This window comes from Mangifera indica, chromosome 12 (assembly GCF_011075055.1).
Source record: "Mangifera indica cultivar Alphonso chromosome 12, CATAS_Mindica_2.1, whole genome shotgun sequence".
Classification (NCBI taxonomy): domain Eukaryota; kingdom Viridiplantae; phylum Streptophyta; class Magnoliopsida; order Sapindales; family Anacardiaceae; genus Mangifera; species Mangifera indica.
In genome coordinates this window covers 9,647,592-9,671,838 of record NC_058148.1, presented here as the reverse complement: position 1 = coordinate 9,671,838, position 24,247 = coordinate 9,647,592, and the positions used below count along the sequence as shown (strand labels likewise).

General features: G+C 33.3%; 3 protein-coding genes and 1 long non-coding RNA gene across 7 annotated transcripts; all 4 read right to left on the bottom strand.

Annotated features, from left to right (window-relative positions):
* Positions 1-1,502: 1,502 nt before the first annotated feature.
* LOC123193657 (60S ribosomal protein L35a-1-like) lies at positions 1,503-3,611 on the bottom strand. The gene is made up of 5 exons (XM_044606720.1): positions 3,448-3,611; positions 3,290-3,325; positions 2,154-2,382; positions 2,020-2,062; positions 1,503-1,768 (listed from the first exon to the last, which is right to left on the bottom strand). The coding sequence occupies exons 1-4, from the start codon at positions 3,477-3,479 to the stop codon at positions 2,021-2,023; spliced, it is 339 nt and encodes a 112-aa protein (XP_044462655.1). The 5' UTR covers positions 3,480-3,611; the 3' UTR covers positions 1,503-1,768; position 2,020.
* Positions 3,612-4,118: 507 nt separating this feature from the next.
* LOC123193655 (syntaxin-81-like) lies at positions 4,119-7,811 on the bottom strand. Of its 4 annotated transcripts, none has more exons than XR_006497116.1 (9): positions 7,632-7,811; positions 7,235-7,363; positions 6,655-6,738; positions 6,416-6,520; positions 6,203-6,346; positions 5,532-5,774; positions 5,279-5,410; positions 4,592-4,914; positions 4,119-4,441 (listed from the first exon to the last, which is right to left on the bottom strand). XR_006497116.1 is itself a non-coding variant. In XM_044606717.1 (8 exons), exons 2-8 carry the CDS (start codon positions 7,310-7,312, stop codon positions 4,771-4,773), a joined length of 930 nt encoding a protein of 309 aa, XP_044462652.1. In that variant the 5' UTR covers positions 7,313-7,382; positions 7,632-7,811; the 3' UTR covers positions 4,471-4,770. The 4 variants fall into 4 exon arrangements, 2 of the variants coding, with proteins under 2 accessions (XP_044462652.1, XP_044462651.1); XR_006497117.1 differs by having other exon boundaries at positions 4,119-4,375; XM_044606717.1 differs by lacking the exon at positions 4,119-4,441 and having other exon boundaries at positions 4,471-4,914; positions 7,235-7,382.
* Positions 7,812-8,426: 615 nt separating this feature from the next.
* LOC123193046 (proline transporter 1-like) lies at positions 8,427-11,648 on the bottom strand. The gene is made up of 7 exons (XM_044605817.1): positions 11,452-11,648; positions 10,589-10,813; positions 10,369-10,463; positions 10,083-10,272; positions 9,573-9,697; positions 9,100-9,315; positions 8,427-9,017 (listed from the first exon to the last, which is right to left on the bottom strand). The coding sequence occupies exons 1-7, from the start codon at positions 11,540-11,542 to the stop codon at positions 8,640-8,642; spliced, it is 1,320 nt and encodes a 439-aa protein (XP_044461752.1). The 5' UTR covers positions 11,543-11,648; the 3' UTR covers positions 8,427-8,639.
* A 4,694-nt stretch (positions 11,649-16,342) lies between these two features.
* LOC123192651 lies at positions 16,343-22,454 on the bottom strand. Its single transcript, XR_006496911.1, has 2 exons — positions 22,084-22,454; positions 16,343-16,615 (listed from the first exon to the last, which is right to left on the bottom strand). It is a non-coding gene; the product is annotated as an uncharacterized LOC123192651 (long non-coding RNA).
* Positions 22,455-24,247: the final 1,793 nt, after the last annotated feature.

Here is a 24,247-nt window from a genome sequence, read left to right as displayed (position 1 = left end):
TTATAAAATTTTTAACCAAAATCTTATTTATCATATTTAAAAATTATATATACGGTTATATTAAACTTGTTTTAATATAAAATAAAATAAATTATATATTTAATTATAAATTAAATAAATTTTTTTTAATAATTAACTTATTTGATCATCAATCAATTGAATGCGACTAAACTCTACCAACCCCATTTATTTGGAGATTCTTTTATAAAATCAACAGACTTCAAGGATGAACTTTCAAAAAGTGCTTTAGACCCATTCCATAACTACTCCCATTCTAGTTTATTTTGAATTAGATTTTTCTAAATGCTAACCATACTGTCCATGTTTCAAAAGCGTCTGCTGGCTGCTTTCTCCCTTTGTCCATTCTTCTGCAGTAGATCAGCCACAAAGTGCGGCAAATTTTAGCCCACTTTACCACAAATTTTTTGACTTTAATGAATGCGCAATATGGGCATGCATTTATATTGTAAAAATTAATTCTTTTATTTTCTTGCCAGAAAAATTAATTAATTATGGGTTGTGAAGTCAACTTTTCTTTACAACACAAGATGAAATATGCAATTCACTTTTCGTGTGAATTTCGAATAAAAAATCATAAATAAAGAGAGAGGGACCAATTAAAACTAAAGCCCCATTGTTTTGCATGCTACAATCATAACTTGAAAACGTTTTTGAATAATCTATTGAAATTAGTGTTTAATGTAATGTAAACTGTTTTAAAACCCAACATATTTTCTTTACTTCTCAAACAAATAACAAACATACTTTCTTCATCCAATGAGGTGAAAACACGTGAACTACAAATAAATGAAATTTATTTATATTTTTTTTGGAAAACAAGGCATGATTTATCAAAATACCTTACAAATCCTAATCTTAACGACTTTAGTTGGAAAGAGTATCAAATTTGGGACCAATTCGTAAAATTAGCAGACAAAGTTGATTACTTCAAATCATGTTTTCATTGATTCGATTAGAGTCAAAATTTCAGTAGAGAATTGATTAGGAAAAAGAGACTCTAACGCTCCACTCCACTCCACTCCACATGAGCCGTTGGTGACTTACGGTGAGAATAAAGTAGTAGCCGCCCTTGAATGAAGGAAGCCACATATTATTATTAAATAAATTATAATAATAAACCCAAGTTGTAATATCATATCATTATCCTACCTCTCACCCACGTCTTAGTTTTGAAATAATATTAACATTCTTTTCACCTCATATACCAATAACACTAAGCTGACCTGATTGAGGAGCCATGTAGACCAGAAACATTCATATTTTACCACTAGTAATGTCATAATCAACAAATCCCTCAGAACCATGAATGTCAACTAGTTGACTAGAAGAATTAATTAACCCTATTACCAAAATTTTGAAAACAAAATATTGCCATGGATGGCGGCCTCACAACCTAAAGTAGAAACTGGGAATTCAAGAATTTTATGTAACTCATGGAGGTATAAGCAACATCAGAATTTGGATAAAAGAATGAACAAAACTGAAGGGAAAGGAGTTGCATAGACCTAACAAAATTTAATTCAATAAGATGTCAAGCACCCAAATATTTGAAATTACAAGAAACAAATAGGGTGAAAAATCCTGACATCAGTAAATTTAAACAATGTTCCATTTATCATCCTAAATAACCAAAAGGGATTACAATCAACACACAAACGTTTCAACCTTAAATTATAAAAGCAAGTAAAATTCATTTTCCTTCTAATCATCACTCAACTCAATCTGGCATCTACAGACTGGAGAGCACCTGCATGAGAAAATAGGAGATATATTAGAAATGGGTATAATGTTATGACTAGAATATCAATTAGATACAATTTATCAAAACTAAAGCGGCAGAATAAACACTTGTCTTGGTAAGAAAATACCATATACATTTGACAAAATAACACATAACAAAGTTATGTCAAAACCAAGAAACAATAACCCATATTGGACATGCAAACTTAATACTGAAAGCAAAATGCATCATGAAAAATATAGAAACGGTAAAAATACCTTAGATGTTGCTGGGGTACATAAAGACCCTAACTCTATCACCCTGCACAAACAGAAAAAGGACACAAAAATTTAGAACCCAATACACAGGATAACATTAAATAACAATTAGAAAAATGATAGTGTTTCAATACCATGGACTTTGGGGGCAGGTTGGACTTGAACTTGGCACGAACAACACCACTGTTACCATGAGGCCTGGTGACCTTGCCCCAAATACAACGGTAGTGTGATCCATTCTGCTTTACCTTAGCCTTGTAAATGTAAGCCAGGCGCTTTCCAGCATACCATGCCACCTCTTCCTTGGTGTTAACTCCCTCAATCTGGATCAAAGATGTGCTGGGGTACTGGTTTGCCTTTGACCTAAATCATTTATTTCATCATTAGATGAAATGAAGGAAAAGGAAAAAAGCTATTTCGCAACAAAATAAAAGCAACCTAACACCATTCATGATAACATTCTACATGAAACATGAAGTTGAAGAGTCTAATGTAATTATTCAGTATGTAATAGAGTTAAAATAATCAACAATCATGATCATATTAGTTACAGAACACAAGTTGACAAGCAAATATCTACTATCATTCTATTCATATCAGAAAAGAAAAAAACTAACCACTATTATAATATTTAAAAATGAAGCTGAAAAGCAAATATCTAATGTCATTATTCTGTATATTCATTTTAAAACAAACTAAATAAAAAATTACAAACTGAGCTATTGAACAAAACATAGAACAACCAACACCAGGAGGTTTCTGTTCTGAAATTTTTCTAAATGAATAAACACATAAAACATGAAGTTGAAAAACAAATATCAAATGCCACATTTTCCAGTAAACTTCATCAAACATACTGCAAACTGAGCAAATATATGAAACATTGAATACCAAACACTTGCTGATTCCAGTTCTCTTGATTATTTTTCCCAGTAACTAAATTAACACAAAGAACTCAAAGATAAAGAATTAACGCAAAAAGAAATCAAACCAAAACAAACGCATATCTTTCCTGTTTCAGGGAAATGTAGACCAAAAACACGATTCACTAAAAAAAAATTATCTCATATTCTAAAAGAGGCAAACTCTAAGGTAACCACTCGATTTCTTAGTATCTCATAAAAAATAAAAAAAAGCAATCTAAATTTATCATTCTATCATTACTTAATCTAAATGAACCAAACTTATTGCTAGGAAAGCAAGTCTAAATCCTAGTAAAAGAATGATAACTGTAGCTGCATGAGATATCCAAAGTCATCAAAAGATTTACCTCTTGTATCCAAGGATGGTTCCTCTGACATATAGTCTGCAAAAACGAACGAACAAAAGAGCTTTAAAAATCGAAATGAAAAAAAAAAATTAAAGATTCATGACAAGGAAAAAGAATAATCGATAACTAAAGCTAGGGATTAAGGTTAGCTCAGAGACCTGACTCGCTCTCCTTGGCGTCCTTTTACCATTTTGAGTTCGGCAGCTAAAAATCTCTGGAATTAACCTGAACAGAGCTGAGGCGCTTTCTGAGACTGAGAGCGAGAAAAATAAACCTAAAACCCTAGCTTCTTATGCTTGGCATTTTATAGAATGAGCCTGGGCTTATAGATGGTAAGTTTAATTTATAAGCACTAGTTTCTACAAGTGAAATATGAGAAGGGCCTCATTTCAAGCCCAAATATATCCTCAAAGAAACACAGTTGGGCTGCCGTTATTTTTTTGGATAATTTTCATAAACTCCCCTACCTTCTTAGAATACCCCTGAAACCCCTAGATGTCGGATTGATTTACCTGCTTCATAAGTATTCTTGGTAACTTCGTTTAAGATTTTGTTTCATTAGGTTAATCCAATTGTCCTGTTTCTCATCGTCGAGAATTCCAACATTTGGACCCAATTTAGTAACAGCCCATCCGGGGCTGAAACAAGTTAAATTAAAATTAGCTTTTGATTGCTTAATTTCCCGTTCCATTATTCATAATTATTTTATCATCATTATTCACCATCATGATTTGAATTGGTACAGCCTGGAGCGATTTCATGCAAGTTTTGAAAGAAGATATCAGCATCGTGGAGTCTCTCCTACCAGAGTTGGAAGCAGAAAATCAGATTCAGAAAGCTCCAGTTTCATGGTCTAAAGAATGCACATTACATATATAATTTAAAATTCCCCCCTACAAATTAAACCACACGCACGGTAATCCGTTCCGAATCTGAATTCAATGGATTGACATTTTTCTGGCTAGTTATTATATAGGAGAGATAGCTCCACCATTCAAGGAACACAGGATTAGCCACTTCATTCATACTAGTACGCGTCTTGTTAACAATGGTCTTGCTTTCTCCGGCTAACGGGGAAGTGTAATCCTTGCAGATATGAAAAGGACATGCTTGCTTATACAGACCTTAGTTACAATCTAACTGAAGCAGAAGCTGAGAATATTGAAACGAGCAAGATTATGTGCATTTATAATGATTTTGATTTGGGAATTATTTGAATGGAAGATTAATAGTTTACACAAAGACAGAAAAAAACCACATTTATACGTAATAATGGATGAAAAATTTCTCCTAAGAACTCACCTTTTTCGTAACTGTCAGCAGCACTGAGTAATCACCAAAAGGAGCACTTGAAGAAAACAGGGTTACAGATATTATCAAAACTCACTTCTCTCTCTCTCTCTCTCTCTCTCTCTCTTTTCTTTCTCTATAATCTTTCAAAACTACACAGGACCATTTTTAAGTGACTAAAATAGGTTAATTTAACTATACCAATCCAGGAAGAGGATTGAAAAAGTAAGTACACAGAGGAAAAGCAAAAGAAATGTCCTGCTGCTGCTATTACGCTGGACAGCTTGAGAGAGTTCTTTGTTACCAAGCTCTACATTCTTTGTAGCTTCAACAGCCTGTAATTATGAAAATTTGAATAGAAATTCAAGAATTAAAAAATCCCTCATGGAAACACCAATAAATTGATAAACCATAAGAGGATAGAAACAATCATTGGCAACAATACGAGACTAATGCTTATGCCTGAGGCATGATTGATACATTGTAGCAGTGCCTTTAGACAAATATCTCCTCTGACAATTGCATTAGGATGCAACTAGTGTTATCCATAGTCAGGTAGTAGAAAGTATATTACAATCCCCATTTAATCCACCCCTCTATGCAATTTCACGTTAACAGAGAATGGTCAGATATAAGTGATGGTCAGATATAAGTGATCTGATGTTGATGGAAATAGAAATTAAAAACAACCATGCTGACCTGGTCATAAAGAAGCTCTATTTGTTGGGCTTGCTGCAGAACATGTGTTGACATGAGGTGATTCAGTGCAGACATTTCAACCATCTTAGTTTCTGTTTGTTGAACAGCATCAAGGAGACTGCTCAACTCGACCTGCATAATAAGTATAACAACAAGCAGAGCCAACTTAAGAAGGATGTATATGCTATTAAGCAGCCATGACATTGTCAGCCTTGTGATTGTGAGAAATTATCAAATTACAAATTCTAATTACCTGAAGGGCACGTGTTTCATCATCCAACAGCTGTTGCTGAACATTAAGAGATTCAGGTTGAGGACCATCAAGCTCCCTGATCTCTGAAATGTTCGATTTTGAGGTATCTGCAGCATTTGAATTCGGAACATGCTTAAGTTTTCTTCTTGGTGTTGCTTTATTGATAGCATCTTGGAAACGGATGGCTCTAAGCTGATCGAACTGTGCAGTGACTGAATGGAGTTTCTCACTTAAAATAAGAACCTGTAAATTAAAAAAATAAAAAAAAAACAGTGCATAAGAGAAAGTAATAAGCCAAACAATGTAATAAAAGACAAGATTATTTTAATAGAATTCAACATTCTCAAGGGAAGAGATTATATATACATATTAAAAATTAATCATGAATCTGCTATTCCTTAATATGAACTACACTACTCTAGAAGGGAAACAAACCACAATAGCTGGTGTTTTGTATGCTAGGTAAACCAATGAAGGTACAGTGTGAATTCAAATGGCAATAACTAATTGGGAATAGTTAATGTGATCTCAAAGTGATGTGAAATATATCCCCACAATTTTAACCAAGTACAAATATTATGATACAACACAGATTCCAATTAATGTACCTTACAATTTAGAGCAAATAGACATAGTGATGACTAAAGCAGAAAGAATAAAAAATTGCATACCACTCCATGTTTGTGAGCAATAGTGTCAGCATTGGAGTTGTCACCTCTAAGGCCAAGCCAGCCCTTCGAGTTTGCTTCATCATCATTTATGTTATTTTTTAGAATATCAATTTGTTCTTTGCAGGCTTTAATGAAGGCAGTAACCTGCATAAATTTGAATAGGTGTCAATGTTTTAGAATAAATCAAACATTCCAGAAGAGCATGGAACTTACTTCATGTTCGATGCTGTCTCTTTCATGTTCAGTTGTACGGTGCAGATCCACATAATCTTTTCGATGCTTTGACATAAAAGTTTCCAAAGCTCCAATGCTTTCAAGCTGACAGGGTGGAAAAATAATTAAACAAATAGATTGCACACAAATATGGAACCATTTATTTCTTGGAGAAAGTAAAAGAATTGCAATTCTTCCAGTAAAATCAAATGGCAGCAAGTTGACAGTGGTGAACTTACAGTCTTCAGAGCAGCCTTTGTAAAAGATGATCTTTGTCGAGGTTTATGAATTATGAAGGATGCCATTATGGTTGCCAATTTGGACTATCAAAAGCAATCACACAATGGAAAAGGAATTAAGATTCAAGAATGTAACATATGATTGCAGCATGAAGAATAATAAGTTTCAATAGACAAGAAAATGAAATAAAATGGGTACATAAAAATCAATCTTAACATTTCTGCAACAACAAGGGTATTAGGAAGTGAGATCTAAAAATGAATATGAAAAATACATACCAAAGATAGATAGCAAAATACAACACTGCAATCAATCATCTTAAAGCATAAAATCAGAAACATCAACATAATTAACCTTCACAAATGTTGCATTTAACAATAACAGATAGCTCTATTCTACAGTTCTTTTTAAAATGTACATGTAATGAAAATTTAACCATTCAAAGAACAAAGGGCACAGGACAGATTGGCAAACAGAGTACTAAAATCTTGCCGCAATAATTCCAATTTTCCAAATAACTCTAGATGTAAAACATCTTAATAACAACTTCAATTTGATGAGTTGAAAGCGTAAACATACCTCATCATAACCTAAAGAAACAGCAGTATGCCGCACAGCATCTTTAAAATCCTCAGTTCTATCTCTAACTCTTGCCATTATTTACCATCAACCAGAGAAGCCTTGAAGTAGCCCAAATCTTAAACAGGACTGCAATTGAAGCGATACACTTTACAGTCAAAATCCAAACAAGATAAGATTAATAATACATCAACCTAAATGTTTGCTCAACACGAATTCTTCGAAAAAAAAAAAAAACATGTTAATGCTATATCAGATACAGTTAACCAATTGTCTCTAAAATATCCATCTCCGATTATCTTAATCTCATCAGACACCAGATTAAATACTTGGATTTGAAATTAATAAAATTATATATAAAAAAAACACACCGAGAAAGAAGAGGATTGAGACTTACGTAAATTTGCGTAAGAATCTAACGAAGCTAGGGGAGCTTCATTTTGGTGCTTTAATCTCTTCAGATTTGAGAGGTGTCAACTGTGAAGACAGACACTGTTAAAGCTTGCCGGAAACCACCAGGCGCGAATGGGATCGAATCAATCAAATGAATATTTTTCTTATGTTAGATGGTAAAACGGTCATTTACATATCCAATCGTTATTTGAAGGTATCATAAGGGAAATTAATTACATTAGTGTGGACCGGAGGTGTCCATGGCTGGACAGGGCCTAAGGCCTGCTACAGTAACAAATCTCCGAATCCGACCTAATATATATGGGTCAGCCTTTAAACAGGTTGGCTATTAATTTTTAATATTATATTTTTTATTAATTAATTAACTTTTTTAATATTATGTAAATGGTACAAGTCAAGCTGTCCCATGGCTCTTGTGTCTAGCCCTACAGTCCAGCTTGGAAGGCTTAAGGGTTAGATCTAACATGCTACAATATTGAATTGACCATTTTTTCGGGTTTCAAATTGAGCCGTGGGTCAGCCAAGCCCAATTAACACCTCTGTGGATTGATAATTTACCGTGGTATTAGATTATACAAAAGGTAAATAGATATTATAATGTGTGTTATTTGATTTTTATTCATAAAAGTTAAAATAACATTTTACTTTACACGGTTAAATTAATATTTGTTAAATTTGATATCGTTTTTGATGAAACCCTATAAATTACTAAACACAAAAATATTTCATAAAGAGTATAATAAATATAAACTATGACGTAAATTAATATTTTATCACGTAGAAAGAAATTAATATTTTTCAAATTTCATATCAAATTTTGTAGGGTATACATTTACTTACAATATTTAATACAACATTAGGATAGCAAATTCACCCCATTCTATTTCAAGTAGAACTTGCAAGGGAAAATAAAATTTGATCTCGAAATAATTAAGTAAATGATTATTCTATTGAGCTCATAAATATGACAAAAACTTGAAGGGCAATAAAGCTATAGATCAGCAAAGAGATGGTAAGTTTTTGAATCTACAGCAATGAGTCTCAAAGCAGCAATTGCTGCAGCAACAGCCAGGCAGCCAAAGAAACAAACATTGAACCAGCGCCATAGCTTTCCCAAAGAAGAGAGTTTGGTCTTCTTCGCAACAAGGAACATGTGATTTGCAAGAATAAATGTCAAAGGGAATGTACTAATGGCCCCTGTGAGACTCATGAAATCACCAAGGAATGGCAAAAGAGCAGCAACGAATGTGTTGATAGTTAGGTAACCGCCTCTCACTGCTATTCTGAATGATAAGTTGCGAGGCGACAGTGAGCTTCCTTTAATTCCATACCGTGTATCTAAGTACTCGTACATTGGACTTGCAAATATCTGCAAGATGTGGAGGAAATTCATTAGTAATGGAAAAAGATGGATTGATTTCCGAAAGTGAAAGTTACTGATTTATAAATACATGCAAAGCAATGACGGATTGCAGGAAAGCAGCGACATTGGCTGCAGTCCTCATCCAAACTGGACCATTGACACTGTCGAGCAAATAGGTTGAAGTATTGGCCCCATAAGCCCAGTAGCCGGCAAAAGTCACAGCATATAATGGTAGAACTCCAACTGTGAATTGAAAGTACAAAGATTTCAACATGTTCGGAACGGCAGGCTGCCTGATTGTTGCCTAATGCAAGAGAAAGGGAAAATAGTAAGTTTTAAAGGCAAATATCGAAAATGTACACAGGAGATAAATTTACACTGCATTCTACATCCTAGTACCTCTGGAAAGTATCACAAGAGTAAACTGATATTCTTATACATCTCAGAAATGTATACAAAAATTAATCCAGAATCAGCCTCCGTATTTTAAGCTTCTTTTATTTTGTTTAAATGAAAAAATCCATTTTTGGCGAAAACTTATTATTTGCATTGTTGACCTACCTGTATTTCTGGAAGCATTCCAGTATTGAATGCAAACACAACACTAGCACATGCCCCTATTGTCGAAAAGATTTTGCTTGCACTTGATCCAGGGATGCTATAATCCTGTGCTGGAGCTTTGATCCCTATGACAGTACAAATATAATTTATAACATTTCAACACCACAAAATTATCAGCTCAATTAAGCAAGAAACAGAAAAAGAAATATATCACTGGCCAATATAATATGCATGTTATTATAAATTGCAAGTTAACGATCATTTGAAAAAATAATTAATTAGTTTAACTGAAACAAAAGACGGTCTTTTAACAATAAATATTCTCATTTCCAACTGCTACCTGGGGCGTTTAAATGGTAATGTTGTCCAAGCTGCTATTGCAGCTGATCACTTGCTCCAATTTTCTACTTACATTATTTGATGATTGGCTCTGATTGGTTTGACTTTAAGAAGTTCTTTAAGTCAGCTCAATTAAGCAAGAAACACAAAGATTGTAGGATGAGAACTTACCATCTCGAACTGAAAGCACAATAGCTATAACAATATACACCATGGAAAAGAATGCTGAAACTCCTAGCCAAACCCCAAGAGCAGAAAGATGGGGTATTCCAATGGCGAACAAGGCACATACAAACCCAGCTATTGCAATAAAGTATGGAAGCTTCATAACATTGTCATCTCGGTAAAGAACATAGGTGGCCTGCATTGCAAATGTGGACAACGTCAAATCAGCCAATTTACAAATTTCTTGACGGTCATCACTATGATAAAGCCTGTTTCCAGGATTTGACATTACCTTTAGTGCCTCGCCAGATAAAATGATATATCCAGTGTTAATCATGAAAAGATTGAGGTACTGCAATCCCCATGTTAGAGAATAGGCTCTCCTTCCTTAAATAAAGGAAAACGACAAACCAATTTTAGCAGATTAGTTCTGAATAGAAGCCATCATACACAAACTAAGACAAAATAATTTAATAGTAAATGTTTCTAGTTTTTCCCCTTTCCACTCATACCATAAATATATCCGGCGAGATCCCTGTATCGGATATGCCTCTTGCCCCCAAATTCATGAATCTTGGCAACAAGAATGTTAGCATCAAGTGATAATACTGTGGCTGCAATTAAAGCTAATACACCAAATATCCAGCCCAGAGGGACCATCACAGCTGCAGAATATCCCAATACATAGGCGCTGTTTATACCGGTGGTGAGAACAAACCCAACCTGTAACCATGAATCTAGAATTTCCAAGGTAAAAGATATTATTAGTATAAGAACAATAATACAACACTAAGCTACGAGACCGAAATTATCCTAATAAATTTGCCAGAAATTTAAAGCTCTCTTTCTTCCATTTTCAAGAGAAGGTCAGCAAGACAGAGCTGCATTACAGATGAGATGTGTAAAAGCACACTGATGAATTTTAGTTAACCAATTTATCAAGTAAACCCAATGAATCATGTAAATTTCTTACAACAAGCGACCAAAAATGTTATGAATAATGATCTAAATAAGGACTATAACAAAAGGTCATCAATTTACCCCTTCTTCAGTCACAGATGATCCAACCACACGCATTTCCACTAAATAGAATAAGAATATGTTTTCGCATAAGCAAATCCGTTCATTTGATTAGTATGAAGAAAACACACAATTCCCTCTTTCCAAATCCAGATTAAACTCCATGAAATAGAACAAGACAAACTGCGAAAACAAAATCTCAATACTTTTCGATAAAAGTTTCAACTTTCACATTTAAAGAAGGGTATTATTATAAATAATATCTATCAAACAAGCCTAAAAAATACAATAATAAAAAGAAGGCTAGGTACTGAAACAGACAAAAGCCATAAAAAGAAGATATGGTAATACTAACCAGTACTAATCTGATGGGCAGTTTCCGGAGCCTCCTCATCATGCACTCTCCCATGGTAAGAATCCACTAATTCTCTATCATCACCCCCCATTCTCTTCTCTTGGTTTCTTTCCCCAACCAAGAGAGCCAATTTCAGTTCCTCTTTAAATACATTTAACACCGCCACCCTGTTTTCTTCCAACTCTCCTATTTATAGGGGCACATATATTCATGCAAATATTATTGTAATTAATGACAGCCAACAAAATTCATTGACTCTTCCAAATTTAGAAAAGCTGAGTACCTTTTCTGATTTGCTACTATAAAAAAATTTTACTGTTTACAACTTTAAAAGTTACAGAGAGATAGCCGCGAATTAGAAAAGTATGCATTTTATACTTTGGCGCGTGTTAATAGTTAGTTAATAAGGGTGTGTTTATCGGAATTATTTTCTTATTACAAAGGTAAATATTACCAGGGTTCCAGGTTCAACGCGGCGTCAAATTTTATCTCCTCATCATGGTCAAACTATGTCGGCTTTCATCTCTTGTTTTTAGCTCGTTAGTTCCCAAGATTCGCCCAAATTTCATGAACCCATTTGCGTTGCCACATTTCAGCCGTGTCATTATAGGGGAATCTTATAGAAGTTTTCAGCTGACGGCTGTGATGGGTTCTGTCATGGATCAACCGATGAGATTTTTTAGTCCCCTTACATTTACGTCTCAACTCAGCTTGTTTATGAATTCTACCATTTATATCAGACGTGTGAGATTATCTTTCCAAAGAAATATTCATTGCAGAAGTATTTGAATTTTAGCCTTTCAAATATTTAGCTTCCTATAACAGGACAGATGGATTTCTAAATGTGAATTCAGTAACTGGTAGTTGAATGTGGAATGTAAAGACGCGTTTTCGTTGAAAAATATTTAAGTGGGAAAGGATGGTTAAGAGTTGAGAATCCAGATTCAAAGTGTGAGTCAATATTGGCCGCTCAAAATGAGCTTTCTTTACCAAGTAGGAATGAAAATAATTAAAAAATGGTTGATACCAATTTAAAGATCAAAAGAGAACAGAATTTGATTCACACCCAACTCTCAACGGTGGCTGCAACGTGTCTTATTATTTTGTACAGGCCATGTTTGACTTGTTAATTCTCCACAGCTTGTTGGCCAGAATTTCAGCCAAAATGGCTTTTTCTGTGAGAGTATATTCCTTGCACAAAACAGTTTGTTTCACGTATGGTTTTTAGGAGATTGCATATTGCTACGAGGACCTGACACAAGTTTGTTCCAAATGAAACTCAGCGATTGAGATCGAGATAAATTCGCAAGCAGCAGGTTGGGCTGTCAGTATCTTTGATCTGTCAATGTTAAAACAAGAATATATAACGATGTTTCTGGAGGGAACAAGCTGATCCACATATCATTGTTTAGGGTTTTTCAGAGAGCCAGATATATTTGCATGAATTAAAAAGACTTGACATAGCTAGTGGTCAAGATATTTTATTTGTCTTTATTTTATGATGAACTCAGCTTGTGGGCTAGATGCTTAATTTTAATTACATGACCGCCTCAATATTTCAGACCCTGTATCTCAACATTCTGGTTAGCAAACTGGAATAACATGACAAATGAAAGATAAACTTGAAGAGTTAACTCAACATATAGAAAGATTATGTACTAAGTTATCTTATTTATGAACTATTCACTTCATTTGCAAGCCCAATTCTTTCAAGATAAATTCACCTATATAGTTTTATTAATGAATGTCTTAGATTTTTTGTTCTTTGTAAATATCTCATGACTTTCTTGGTTACAATCCAGTGAACAGCTAAACACATTCATAATGAACGCAATATCCAACTTAGTGTAGACTTGAACATACATTAAGATCCTAATTGCGCTAGCGCAAGGAACATGAGACATTGATGCTAATATTGAGTTTCTAATTACAATGCCCGATCTAGTGCAAACTTGAACATACATTAAGCTCCTAATTTCACATATGCTAATATTGAGTTTGCTCAATAGCAATTTCCCTCAGGCAAGCCTCTGTTCCTCAAGTCCTTACCCAGATAAATATCTCATTACCTGGCTCTTAATACTATAACTAAAAGTAAACCATTCCAAGAGAATCATGCAAAATCTACCAACCACAACAACAATTAAATAATTGCAACCAACCACACACTTCATTATATATCAAAACCATGGTTCACGGAGGACAAACTTGCGCAACAAGAACTCCATAGTTCATCGGAGTTAGTAAAGATAACAGGATGATAAATTTACAATAAAGCATCTTATCCTTCCATGGTCTAGTTCTTAACACCTTTAAAGTCCTCGTCTATTATTACAGATTTACAGTAGGTAGTTCTGTCTGTCTATTCACAATTGCCCAGGTAAATTGCACCACATTCGCCAACAAAGCTCCAGAACCAGTTGCAAAAACAAAGCCAGCAAGAAATTTCAGAGGATAAAGACCCAGCTCATGATTTCTAAACCTATCAAAATGCCCGTGGATCCACCGGCAATGAATGCAACCAATAAGAAAGTTTCTCAACCTAAAGTTGCAGGAATAAATACTACTACTCTGCTCTGAATTGCAAATGCTTCTGACAACACCTACAAAAACATCTTGACTTCCCCACATTTTAACCATATCTATCAGATGCGCAACAATGAGATTATGAAGCCTTCTCTCACCGAATTTGCTAACCTAACTTCAATCATTTTCTAGCTCATATCATAATCAATACAAAATTTAAGCTTTTCCTCACTGTTAAACACCAAATGATTTGCGTCCAAATCACCATTACTGACAATCTTTTAAACAAGACTATTAAAATCAATACTCACATGATTTGCATTCAAATCACGGTGATTTAATCCCCTACATTACCATCCATTTTAGTGTCATATTCAATACCCAAATACTTTACTTCGCTTAAAACTCAAAATAAGCCTTGACCCACAAATTTAAATTCAGAGTTATAGGGAAGAAGAACAAAAGAAATGCCATCACCATAACCATGAGACATCGTAAACGAGAATTCAATTGAAAACGATGTCGATTTAGAACCGTTTGGACCAGGAAACTTCAATAGCTTGCTGTAGATCAAAAGACAAGAACTTGAAGCCATTGGGGTCACCAGCTGCACGTGGGATTTGCGTTGACTACCAGCGCGTCACCGACAAGGGCAGTTTCGCGATCGCAATGGTTTATTAGTTACGGTTTGCAGAAAGATTGAGGAAATAAGAACTGCAGTTGGGGTTAGTATTGAAGAATTATAAGGCGAATTGATAAGGGGAGTCCAGGAACTGGAAATGTAGCGATCATTTTGCACATTTCAGACTGATTGTTTTGCTACTCTTGATCAAAGATTTCGAAGTTAGGGTTTGAGTTTGAAATGACTTGCCATTTCCCATTTTTGGGAACAGAGGGTTATGCCTCTCTTTTTATTTCAGATTTTTTCCTTATTTTCAACCTAAAACTTCAATCTTTTTCTTTATTGTTATTATCAACAAAATCAACCCAAAAAAATAAAAAATAAAAATAAAAATGGAGAGTTTTGAGAGCTAATTGATTCTAATTTAACTCTTTATATGATTGATTAATAAGATTTACATAATTTGCATTCTTTGGAGTTTTGAGTTCCATCTTTTCTTTTTTTTTTAAATAAATGCTTGTATTAACAAAAATCAAGGGCATTAACTAATGTTTTTAAAATCGAACTGATTATCTTATTGATTCAATCAATTCAATTAAAAATCGATCGGTTTAACTTATTATCAAATTATAATAAATAGATTTTACTTAAAAATTTGTAAAAAATAAAATCAATCAGGACACCTATATCTATAGAGATTAGAATATACAATTTTTAAAAAATAATTATTATTAATTTGATTTCAATAAAATAATTAAAATAAAAAAGTTTCAATCCCATGATACAAAAAAAAAAAACATAATTCTACAAATTATTACCTATAGAAGATATTTCAATGGATATGAGATATATATATATTTTTTTGAACTTATTTTTCCTTACAAACATTTAGAAATTCATCTAATCTAATAAAAAATAATCAAATTACTAAAAAATAATTAAAATTTCAAAAAAAAATCTAAATTTTGGTCAAATCGAGTTTTGACCAGGTTTGATCAAATCAATGAATAAATCGTTTTTCCGTATTAACTGAATTAGACTTGAAGCTGATTCTTTATTTAACCAGTTAAATCGATCAATCTGATCTAATTTTAAAATCACTGGCATTAAGAAAGTTTAGAGACAACCTACGCACACCCTGTCCAAAAGCAAACTGCAGGAGATGAGTTAATGACTATTAGCATAACAAGAGTTTTCGTCTTTCCTTATACAAATGATAGAAAGCCATAGAGCCCAACATAGCTCGATATCATTTTGATCTCCTTTGTTGGGTATTTTTTTTCCATTTCAAATTAGCCTTAAACCCTTTTATTGGGACCTTATTGGGTTGTTGGAAATTTATGTCTAATTGTGCCCTATTCGTGCCCGATTATTGGGTTTTCGACCAACTAAAACTTATTTAAATTCATAACCTCAATTATTTTATATATATTCTTCTCAACAAGTTTTAACAATGGTGTATGGTGTGAGAATTTGTAGATAAGAGAGAAAATTTGACGGAAAAAAAAAAGAAAAGAGGTGTTTGGGTAAGTGTTAATTGGAGAAGGAATGGACAATTTTTGTTAACACTTGTTAATAAAGGATAACAAAATTCAAGTCTAAAAGACTTTATGAGAATTAAAATTGATTAAAAGTTTATTTTATTTGGAAAAGCATTCTATAAAATAGCGTCTTCTAACTTGTGTGTTCATTTAAATGCATTTTAGATATTCTTTAATTTTGAAAAGCATTTATGTATTCTAGTTAACACCAAATAAATATAAAAATTATAGGCAAAACTTTAATATGTGCACAAGACCACCTCAGTTTCCTTGTATAATCCCTTCTTCTACTTCTCTTGTTTGCAGGACCACACTTCAAACGAGAATGATCATAAGACAGTTTGAAGCCTCAGCTTCAAATAATTACTAGCTGGTGAGAGCCATAATTTCATCCTTACTGGAAACCAATCTTCTTTTGTTGCCATTGAAAGTGCCAAATTTCATGTATGTCTCCAGCTGCAGCTGCATGTCCCAGCTGAATAATCCACAAACAAAATTATTGAAGGTCACAGGAATTGTTAGAGATACATTCCAAACTTAATTAATAACCATGTACAGAAAAGCTGAAGTCCACTTGATCTTATTTACTTTTCCAGAAATCAAATTAAACTTCTCCTATTGCAGAAAATTTCAGCTTTCATTAACTCCCTGAATGTTTACAGAAATTCAGAACATTTATCAATAATGGCTCACTAGATGGGCAAACCTATTCATGAAATGTTTGCCAGAATTACAGGTCCAGCAGTTGACTGATCACCATGTGGACCAGTACAGAAACGAAAGAAAAATTTACACTGGGTGTTCTTAATCTAAGGTTCCCACAGTTTTTCTAACATTAAATTTTTGCATGTTAATTTGTGCAATTTTGTTTGGTAATGCAGCTGGCTTGTCAATTTGTCAGGTCATTTCTTGTTCCTTTTTTCCAATTTGGCTTATTAGACAGTACAAGATTTCTTTGTATATGCCCCCACCTCAGTGACCTTATGCCATTTTTGTCCGGTTGCCCCTTTAACCTAAACAGAGATATTGCCACCCAGTCTATAAGGCCTGTTATTGAATGGCATCTTCACTAAAAACCTTGAATTTAAACTTTGGCTAGAGGAAAATTTTGAGAAAATTGCTTACAAACATTATCCATTTAGATACCTTCCAACATTGCATACAGATTTCTTCCAAAGCTCACATTATTCTTTTCTATTTATCTTATAATGAAATGGGAGCAATTATTTAACTAGCTTGATTAAGATATTGAACATAGAGTTTGTATATGTAGTCTCTGAGATCCGTTTAGGCAGATTGTGGCCAAGGCTGTATTCTTTGAACATCTAGAATCTATGGCGATTTCAATCTTCATCAATCGCACAGAAAAACGATGACAGCTGAAGGGACTGTAAGAAGAATGAAGAATGTACAGTAGGGAGTTGTTATGTGTAGATGGAAAACGGTGCATTTAATTGGAATAAAACGTATTGGAGAAGCTTCGATCCAACAATGGTTAAATGCTGAGCTTGGGTTTGTTTTAGGTTAATCATATGGCTACAAGTTGTATTCACTTGGATTGCCAACCTGGTATCCAACAAATGCCAGTGTTCAACCAACTATAATTCTCTCTTCTCAAAAACCAGAACTTAGTTCATCACCATAATCATTGTCTTAGATAAGAAAATTTATCAGAATTCTCACAATATCCTAGCCTTACTATAGAACCCTCTAATTCTTTACAAAACTTTGATTGCATTGCTCAAAATTCCTTGTCTACTACACCTAAAGAGGATTCCAATTTGTCACCTCAATCATCTCGGTCAATAGCATCTTCAGATTCATACTCCACTAAAGACTTAGAGATAATGCTTCTTGGTATGATGCATCAAGTAATATTAACTGACAACAATCCTAGTGCCATTCCAGCAAGTCATCCTATGATTATTAGATCTAAAATAGGCTCATCACCTAGTCCTAGACAAGACAAGTTCAAGAAGTTGATCTCAGAGAACCTAGAACAGTGACAGAGATCCGAAGCCTAAGCCAATCCTAATTGGTATGGAACTATGAATACTGAGTTCAGTGCCTTGGTGAATTATAAAACTTGGGAGTTAGTGCCTTTTACAGAGGAAATGAATATTGTAAGACATAAATAGGTGTTTAAAACCTAACTTAATGCTGAAGAAATTCTTCAAAAATTCTAAAGTAAGACTTCTTGTCAAAGGATTTCAACAAACACAGAGTTGATTACTTGGAAACTCTGCCCAATAGTAGAACTAGTAACTATCAGAGTTATTCTAACACTATTAGTCTCTTACAATAGACTTATAGTCACCCCCTTACAAGAATCCCTAGGATTTGTTTAAAGGTTTACAGTCTCCACCTTATAGAAGTAAAGGTGTTATAATCACCCATTTAAAGGACTTGATGTCCTTATAGAAGTTTGTGTTACTATCATTTAAGAGGACATACGAAGTGAAAACATCCTAGTCCAAATAAGATGATTTACTATCAAAATATTATCTATTTTAAATATATAATCCATTATAATTTTGTTTTTTGGGCTTTGAAACTTAAAACATATCTTAATAGTTTAATAGCTCACAAACTATTTAACCAATATTCTTTTAACATCATCAAGTGATTTATAATATATATACATACCTAGCATTTCTCTCGTGTTTTATTAATGTATGATTTATCTAAAAGTATTAAGTGATCTTTTGATTGTACAGGTTATGCTTTGCTTGACTTATGTGATAGTAGTATGATGAATGTAGTGAAAACTACTTGGAATGATCGCTTGTACTCCTGGTCTTTTAGATTGGAAGTATTCTGGTGACTATATGGTGATTGTTTGAATAATGGTATATTCTGAATAAAGTAGTAACAAAGCTTGAAAAGAACCGGGGAGGATTACTTATGTTTTTGTTCTTTCAGACTAGGAATATTCTTATGATTATATAGTTTTGTGTTTAATCTGGTTGAATATGAAGTCCAGTTATGAATTGTAGAAGTATTTTGAAGCCCTACAATAAACTGAGATGATTGAATAATGGAGCTCTGTTGTGAGTTTAGCAACAATGATTGGCATAAGTGGAGTGTGCTAGTTTTGTGTAGCAGCATGGTGACAAGATTTTTATTTGATCAAAGTTGTGCACTTGATTTGTAAAATGGTGCAACAAATGAAGCGGTTTAAATACTTGTGATTAACCATTCTTCTTTCAATGATCAGCTATTATGACTCAATAAAAATTTCCTCTGGGGTTTTTCTTTTAACTCTTTGGTGCTGTGCTAGGGTTTGTGTTTTACTCTTAAATCTGTCAATTTATAGCCACCACGAACGAACTTCCTCCCCAAAAAAAGCTTTGCTTAATTATGAATAATGGTGCAGAGGACTCTAAAGTAGATTACGCTTATTAATCCAACTAATAAGAAAAATAATAATCAAGTACGTTAACTTTTCGTTCTGAGTCTCACGTTTTTCATGGATTTGGTCATTCTTTTCATACACTTTCTCATCAGCAACAGCTTTGGCAAGCATTCACTTGTGTTTTACCACATGTTGACTGAAAAATCAAAATTATTGGAAGTCATATATAGCTGCTAACAAGTGTTACACAAAAGGCAAAAATTTAAGAAAGGAGAAAAATGGGGAAAAGTCAAGGGATTTGGGACCCAAGGCAAGGAGCGTTATAAATCTGCTGGATATGAAAAATGATACCTAGGGTTTTTGTTTTGGCAGTTTATGTGTCCTTAATAAAGCTTTTGTAGTCCACGAAGGAGACATTTTGGAGTACATTTTTCACATTTGAAGACAATTTTCACATTATAATTCTAACGTCTGAAAAATTTCCTTTCTGGGACAAGGACCCCATCTTCAAATATTGTACCACTACTCGTTTAAATTAGTTCATTTGATTCAAGAATTCAACTCTTATATTGACTATTCATATGTTTTAAAATGCCGAATAAATTCAAGTGAACTGATGACCATGCTTTTCAGATTTTATAATGGAGTTTACAGGCAAATTGTGTTTCTTTTAAAGAAAAAGAAGAAAAAAGAAAAGCCTAAGTTTGATGCATTATAAGTGTACTGAAACTTGACAGATTCAAGAAACTCGTCACACAACTCGATGGCTGCCTAGACCAGCGATTTCACCGATTATAGCAGCTAGAACCCAGAATTATATTTTCCATATTTATCTTCTCAATAACAGCAAATATACAAGGAAGCACTATAATCTATATGCATCTTCTCAAATATGTTAGCAAACTGGGTGAGTTTCATCCAAGACAACCTAAAGAATCATATCATTTTGTCAAACAAACCACAAGCATTTCACAGAATGCCAAAAGGGCTAGTCATGTTTAACCTGCCAAAGTGAATGCGCATCACGTTGTAAAAGAAATTTCTCTACATCAAACTAGAATGATCAATGTAAGTTGGGCAAGAAATCCTTACAACAACAAAAGTTGCTTGCTTGCCATTCAAAAATATAAAGCTAACTCGATCCATTGCATTACATGCAAGAGTTGATCTTTGGTAATACTTCTCGTTTAAAAAATGTGTTTGTTGTTTCTCTTATGAAAGCATCTTCTTCTTTGATTGAGAGGTTCATGAATGGAGAAAGGTTGAACCCATGTGAGAAAAGAGATGATATAGGTAAGAGATGGATTGTTAGAATGTTGGGGTCATGTGCAATAGCTAGAAGGGGATCCCTTTATTTCAAAATTTGAGCAGGTTTTAAAGGACTTTTTTAAGGTCTCATCACATGTCATGTGCATTATGATTCCTTTTCCTTTGGGACACACAATGAGAGGCCCAAAGCAGAAAAATGAATTCCTTAAAATATCATCTTTAACTGCCTTGGATTCTAATTAAAGTCATTTAGGCATGTGATTTGAACTCTTCACTCAACTGGGGAACCACTGAGGCCATGTTAGTCTGCTCATCGAGGAGACCATCAATATAGCTCTAGGAAGCAGAAAGTGATTATCTTTTTCAATAAACATACACTCAGGTTGAGCCATAGCCAGCTAGAAAAACTTTAATCTCTTATGTTAATTAAGAGGCTTAAATCTCATTTATAGTGAAAAAAAAATTAAAGTAACCTTTTGAAAAGGTCAAATTAACTTGATGGAAGCATGTAATGATAAAAAAATGTCTATTAAAAATGGGGTGAATTATGGGTGAAGGCATGTTGAAATTATTATCTTCACTTTCAAACCACTGTTTTATTCGCATGCATAGCTAGCTTCCACTTGATTATCTCTGTTAATCATGATTCATCCACAGGATTACCATACCCATTATTACTCTGAAACAAAACTAATTATGTGTGCATGTAAATCACTGCACAAGAATTTTACAGTCTCTTTCACAGAATTTCACTTGCATAATATATTTTCACTTCACTTCACCTCACTTCTCTCAAAACAAGAAATAATTAAGATGGATCCATCCATAATGGTGAAAAAAATTTCCAAAAATATAAATTTGGTAAAGATTTTTATATATTTATAGTACTTATATATATTTGGTTTTAGATTTGGCTCAACATGAGGAGACTGTATTTGCGATTGTGTCTGTATAAAATAAGTAAAATTTTATTGATGACAACTGTAAACAACAATAATACCTCTTGGGAAACTCTTTTTTTTTTTTGGAGCAAATCAATAATCCTAATTACTAGGACCAACTCGCATCCTCATGAAGAAATCAGATCCAATACGTTCACATGGGATTTCGGGTTTATTTATTAAGATTTAAATTCATATGTACAACCATAAATTAACATAAATGAAAAAGACAAAAGATTTTTTTTAATATGAAAATTCATGCAAAGTTCTCAAATAAAACTGCAAACCATTTCAATCAAAAGCTCAGGGTTGACTCTCTTGAAGGAAAGTTTGGTCAAGATATTAGAGAGATATATAATATACCAGGTTATGACTTACTTGATTTGGAGATAATAACATTGCCTTCTCTTGGCGGTGACTCCGGTGGCAGCCGGCCGGCAAGTTCTCCGGTGAGAAGTTGATACTGTTGTATAATAAACAGCAGTTGAAAGATTATGCATGAAGAATTTGCAGGCAGAAGATAAGTATAAATATATTTAGCTACCAGAGGAGGAATCCAAAGGGATAGCATGATCCCAAAAGAAGAGAAATTCGTTAAGTGAAGATTTAGGATCAATGCGATCCCTTTGGATGCGTCCTCTAGTTGCAGTAGAAAGAAAACCAAACTCTTCTTTTCTTCTCTTTCTTTCTCTTCTCTCTCTTTATGATACAGAGGAAAGTGGGTGATTTATAAGGGGGAGCCTTCTATATAAAAGGAAGAAACCAAGTGCCTCTAATAATGACTGAATTGTTTTCAATTTTGTATTATTATTTTAATTAAATCCCCACTTAATATAAATGTAATCTAGATTAATTACCAAACCCAAAAGAAATTAATTGAGATTTATTTAATTTATAGTCCCACCACAGCCTCTAAACAAACCAGACACATGGAAAAAGGTTTTACCAGTTGTGGGTCAGCTACATATCTCTTCTTAGAAATTCCCAACAAGTTGGGTGGCACTATTAATAATTTTATTTCTTGTTTTATTATTTTAATGAAGGTCTGTGGTCCATTCCATGTTTCATCTCTCACACCAAACCATTTTAATTCATGGTTATTTCTCAAGTAACACATCCCCATTTTTAATTTAAATTTTTACTTGTTTAGATTTTAATGCACTTTGATTTCTCTAATATAGATAATTAAAGGTCAAATGATTGATTCTAAAACTAAATGTATGAATGAGGTGTAGATCCAAAGGGATTGGTCAAAGATGCACGACATGCTGTACTCTCAGGATTGATGATTGAAAATTGGTCTGCCTTGATTTTATATACTTATTTTAATTAATCAACATTTAAAGTGTATATGAAGAAAGAAATATTTTATAATAAATTGGGTTCATTATGTTATGTGGTCAGAAATTCATATAATTTGGTCAAAATTATGATATAAAATAGAATAAGCAAGATCTAAGAGTTAATTATATACTTGCTGCCTCATAGAATTATTTGGAAATGGTCTTCTCAGATGTGGATTGCTAGAGTTTTTTAATTTATAAGCACAGCCGGCGGAGATTTTTTTATTATGATTTTCGAAACTTTAAGAAGTTCTGTTAGTCTTTGTGTTGCTTTTTCATTCTTTTCTTAGCAACTTTTGGAGGTTCAAGCTTATGATTTCTTGTTAGTTTTTAACCAGAAAGTGAGAGAAAACTTGCCAGCTCGCGGGAGAAGTTAAGTTTGTTCATGATGTGCATGCATACTATAAATTCACCATGTCGCAAATAATTTTTGGTTTACATCATGGGTGATGAAGAAAGCATCTTGACCATTGGATGAGTGGGGCACAACAGAGGTTCTCAATTGACTCATCCAGATCATGATGGATGATGCTAGATCCTGTCCACACTAGTGAAACATCAAAGGACCACAAGCACAGTGCAGGCTTTCTATGGTGGAATTGCAAACCCCACCACCATATACATAAATATTTACTCTTCATCTCAAGCAAATTATTCAGTGGTCAAATTAGTATTCGTATTAGGCTGATGCATATAACCAATAAGTTTATAAAACTCAAGACGTAAAAATATAATTTTTTAAAATTTAAACTAAAAGAAAATTATAAATTTTTAAAATAAGACTGAAAAATAAAATAAAACTTTAAATATTTTAATATTATTAGTTAAATAATGTTTTTATTCTTACAACAAACAGAAAATTTTAATAGAAATTTGATAATAAATAAATATTTAGATTTTCAAAAAGTTAGGTAGGAATAAGTCTTTTGGCCATCTTTTGAGTTCTTTAAACTTTCCTATCATATCTATCTTTAAAGGTTATCATCCCAAGAATTTGATTTATAACTCCTAAGTTTTTTGCTTCAAACTCCATAGCAATATGAGCTTTCAAATTTGCAATACCATTCACACTAGTAGTTGCAACTAACATGTCATCCACATAAAATAACAATATTATGAAATTACTATCGCCATAGCTGCAAAACTTGAAACACTAATCAACATCTTATCTTTACAATCCTAAGCTTCCAATGAATGAG

Coding starts and splice junctions, on each gene's coding strand:
- LOC123193657 (XM_044606720.1), bottom strand. CDS start 3,479: ATGGTAAAAGGACGCCAAGGAGAGCGAGTCAG. Junction 3,326..3,447: donor CGCCAAGGAGAGCGAGTCAG/GTCTCTGAGCTA, acceptor TCGTTTTTGCAG/ACTATATGTCAGAGGAACCA. Junction 2,383..3,289: donor ACCATCCTTGGATACAAGAG/GTAAATCTTTTG, acceptor TAAATGATTTAG/GTCAAAGGCAAACCAGTACC.
- LOC123193655 (XM_044606717.1), bottom strand. CDS start 7,312: ATGGCAAGAGTTAGAGATAGAACTGAGGATTTTAAAGATGCTGTGCGG. Junction 5,775..6,202: donor TTGCTCACAAACATGGAGTG/GTATGCAATTTT, acceptor TTTAATTTACAG/GTTCTTATTTTAAGTGAGAA. Junction 5,411..5,531: donor ATGAAACACGTGCCCTTCAG/GTAATTAGAATT, acceptor CTTATTATGCAG/GTCGAGTTGAGCAGTCTCCT.
- LOC123193046 (XM_044605817.1), bottom strand. CDS start 11,542: ATGGGGGGTGATGATAGAGAATTAGTGGATTCTTACCATGGGAGAGTG. Junction 10,273..10,368: donor TATCTGGCGAGGCACTAAAG/GTAATGTCAAAT, acceptor TTTGCAATGCAG/GCCACCTATGTTCTTTACCG. Junction 9,316..9,572: donor GAATGCTTCCAGAAATACAG/GTAGGTCAACAA, acceptor CTCTTGCATTAG/GCAACAATCAGGCAGCCTGC.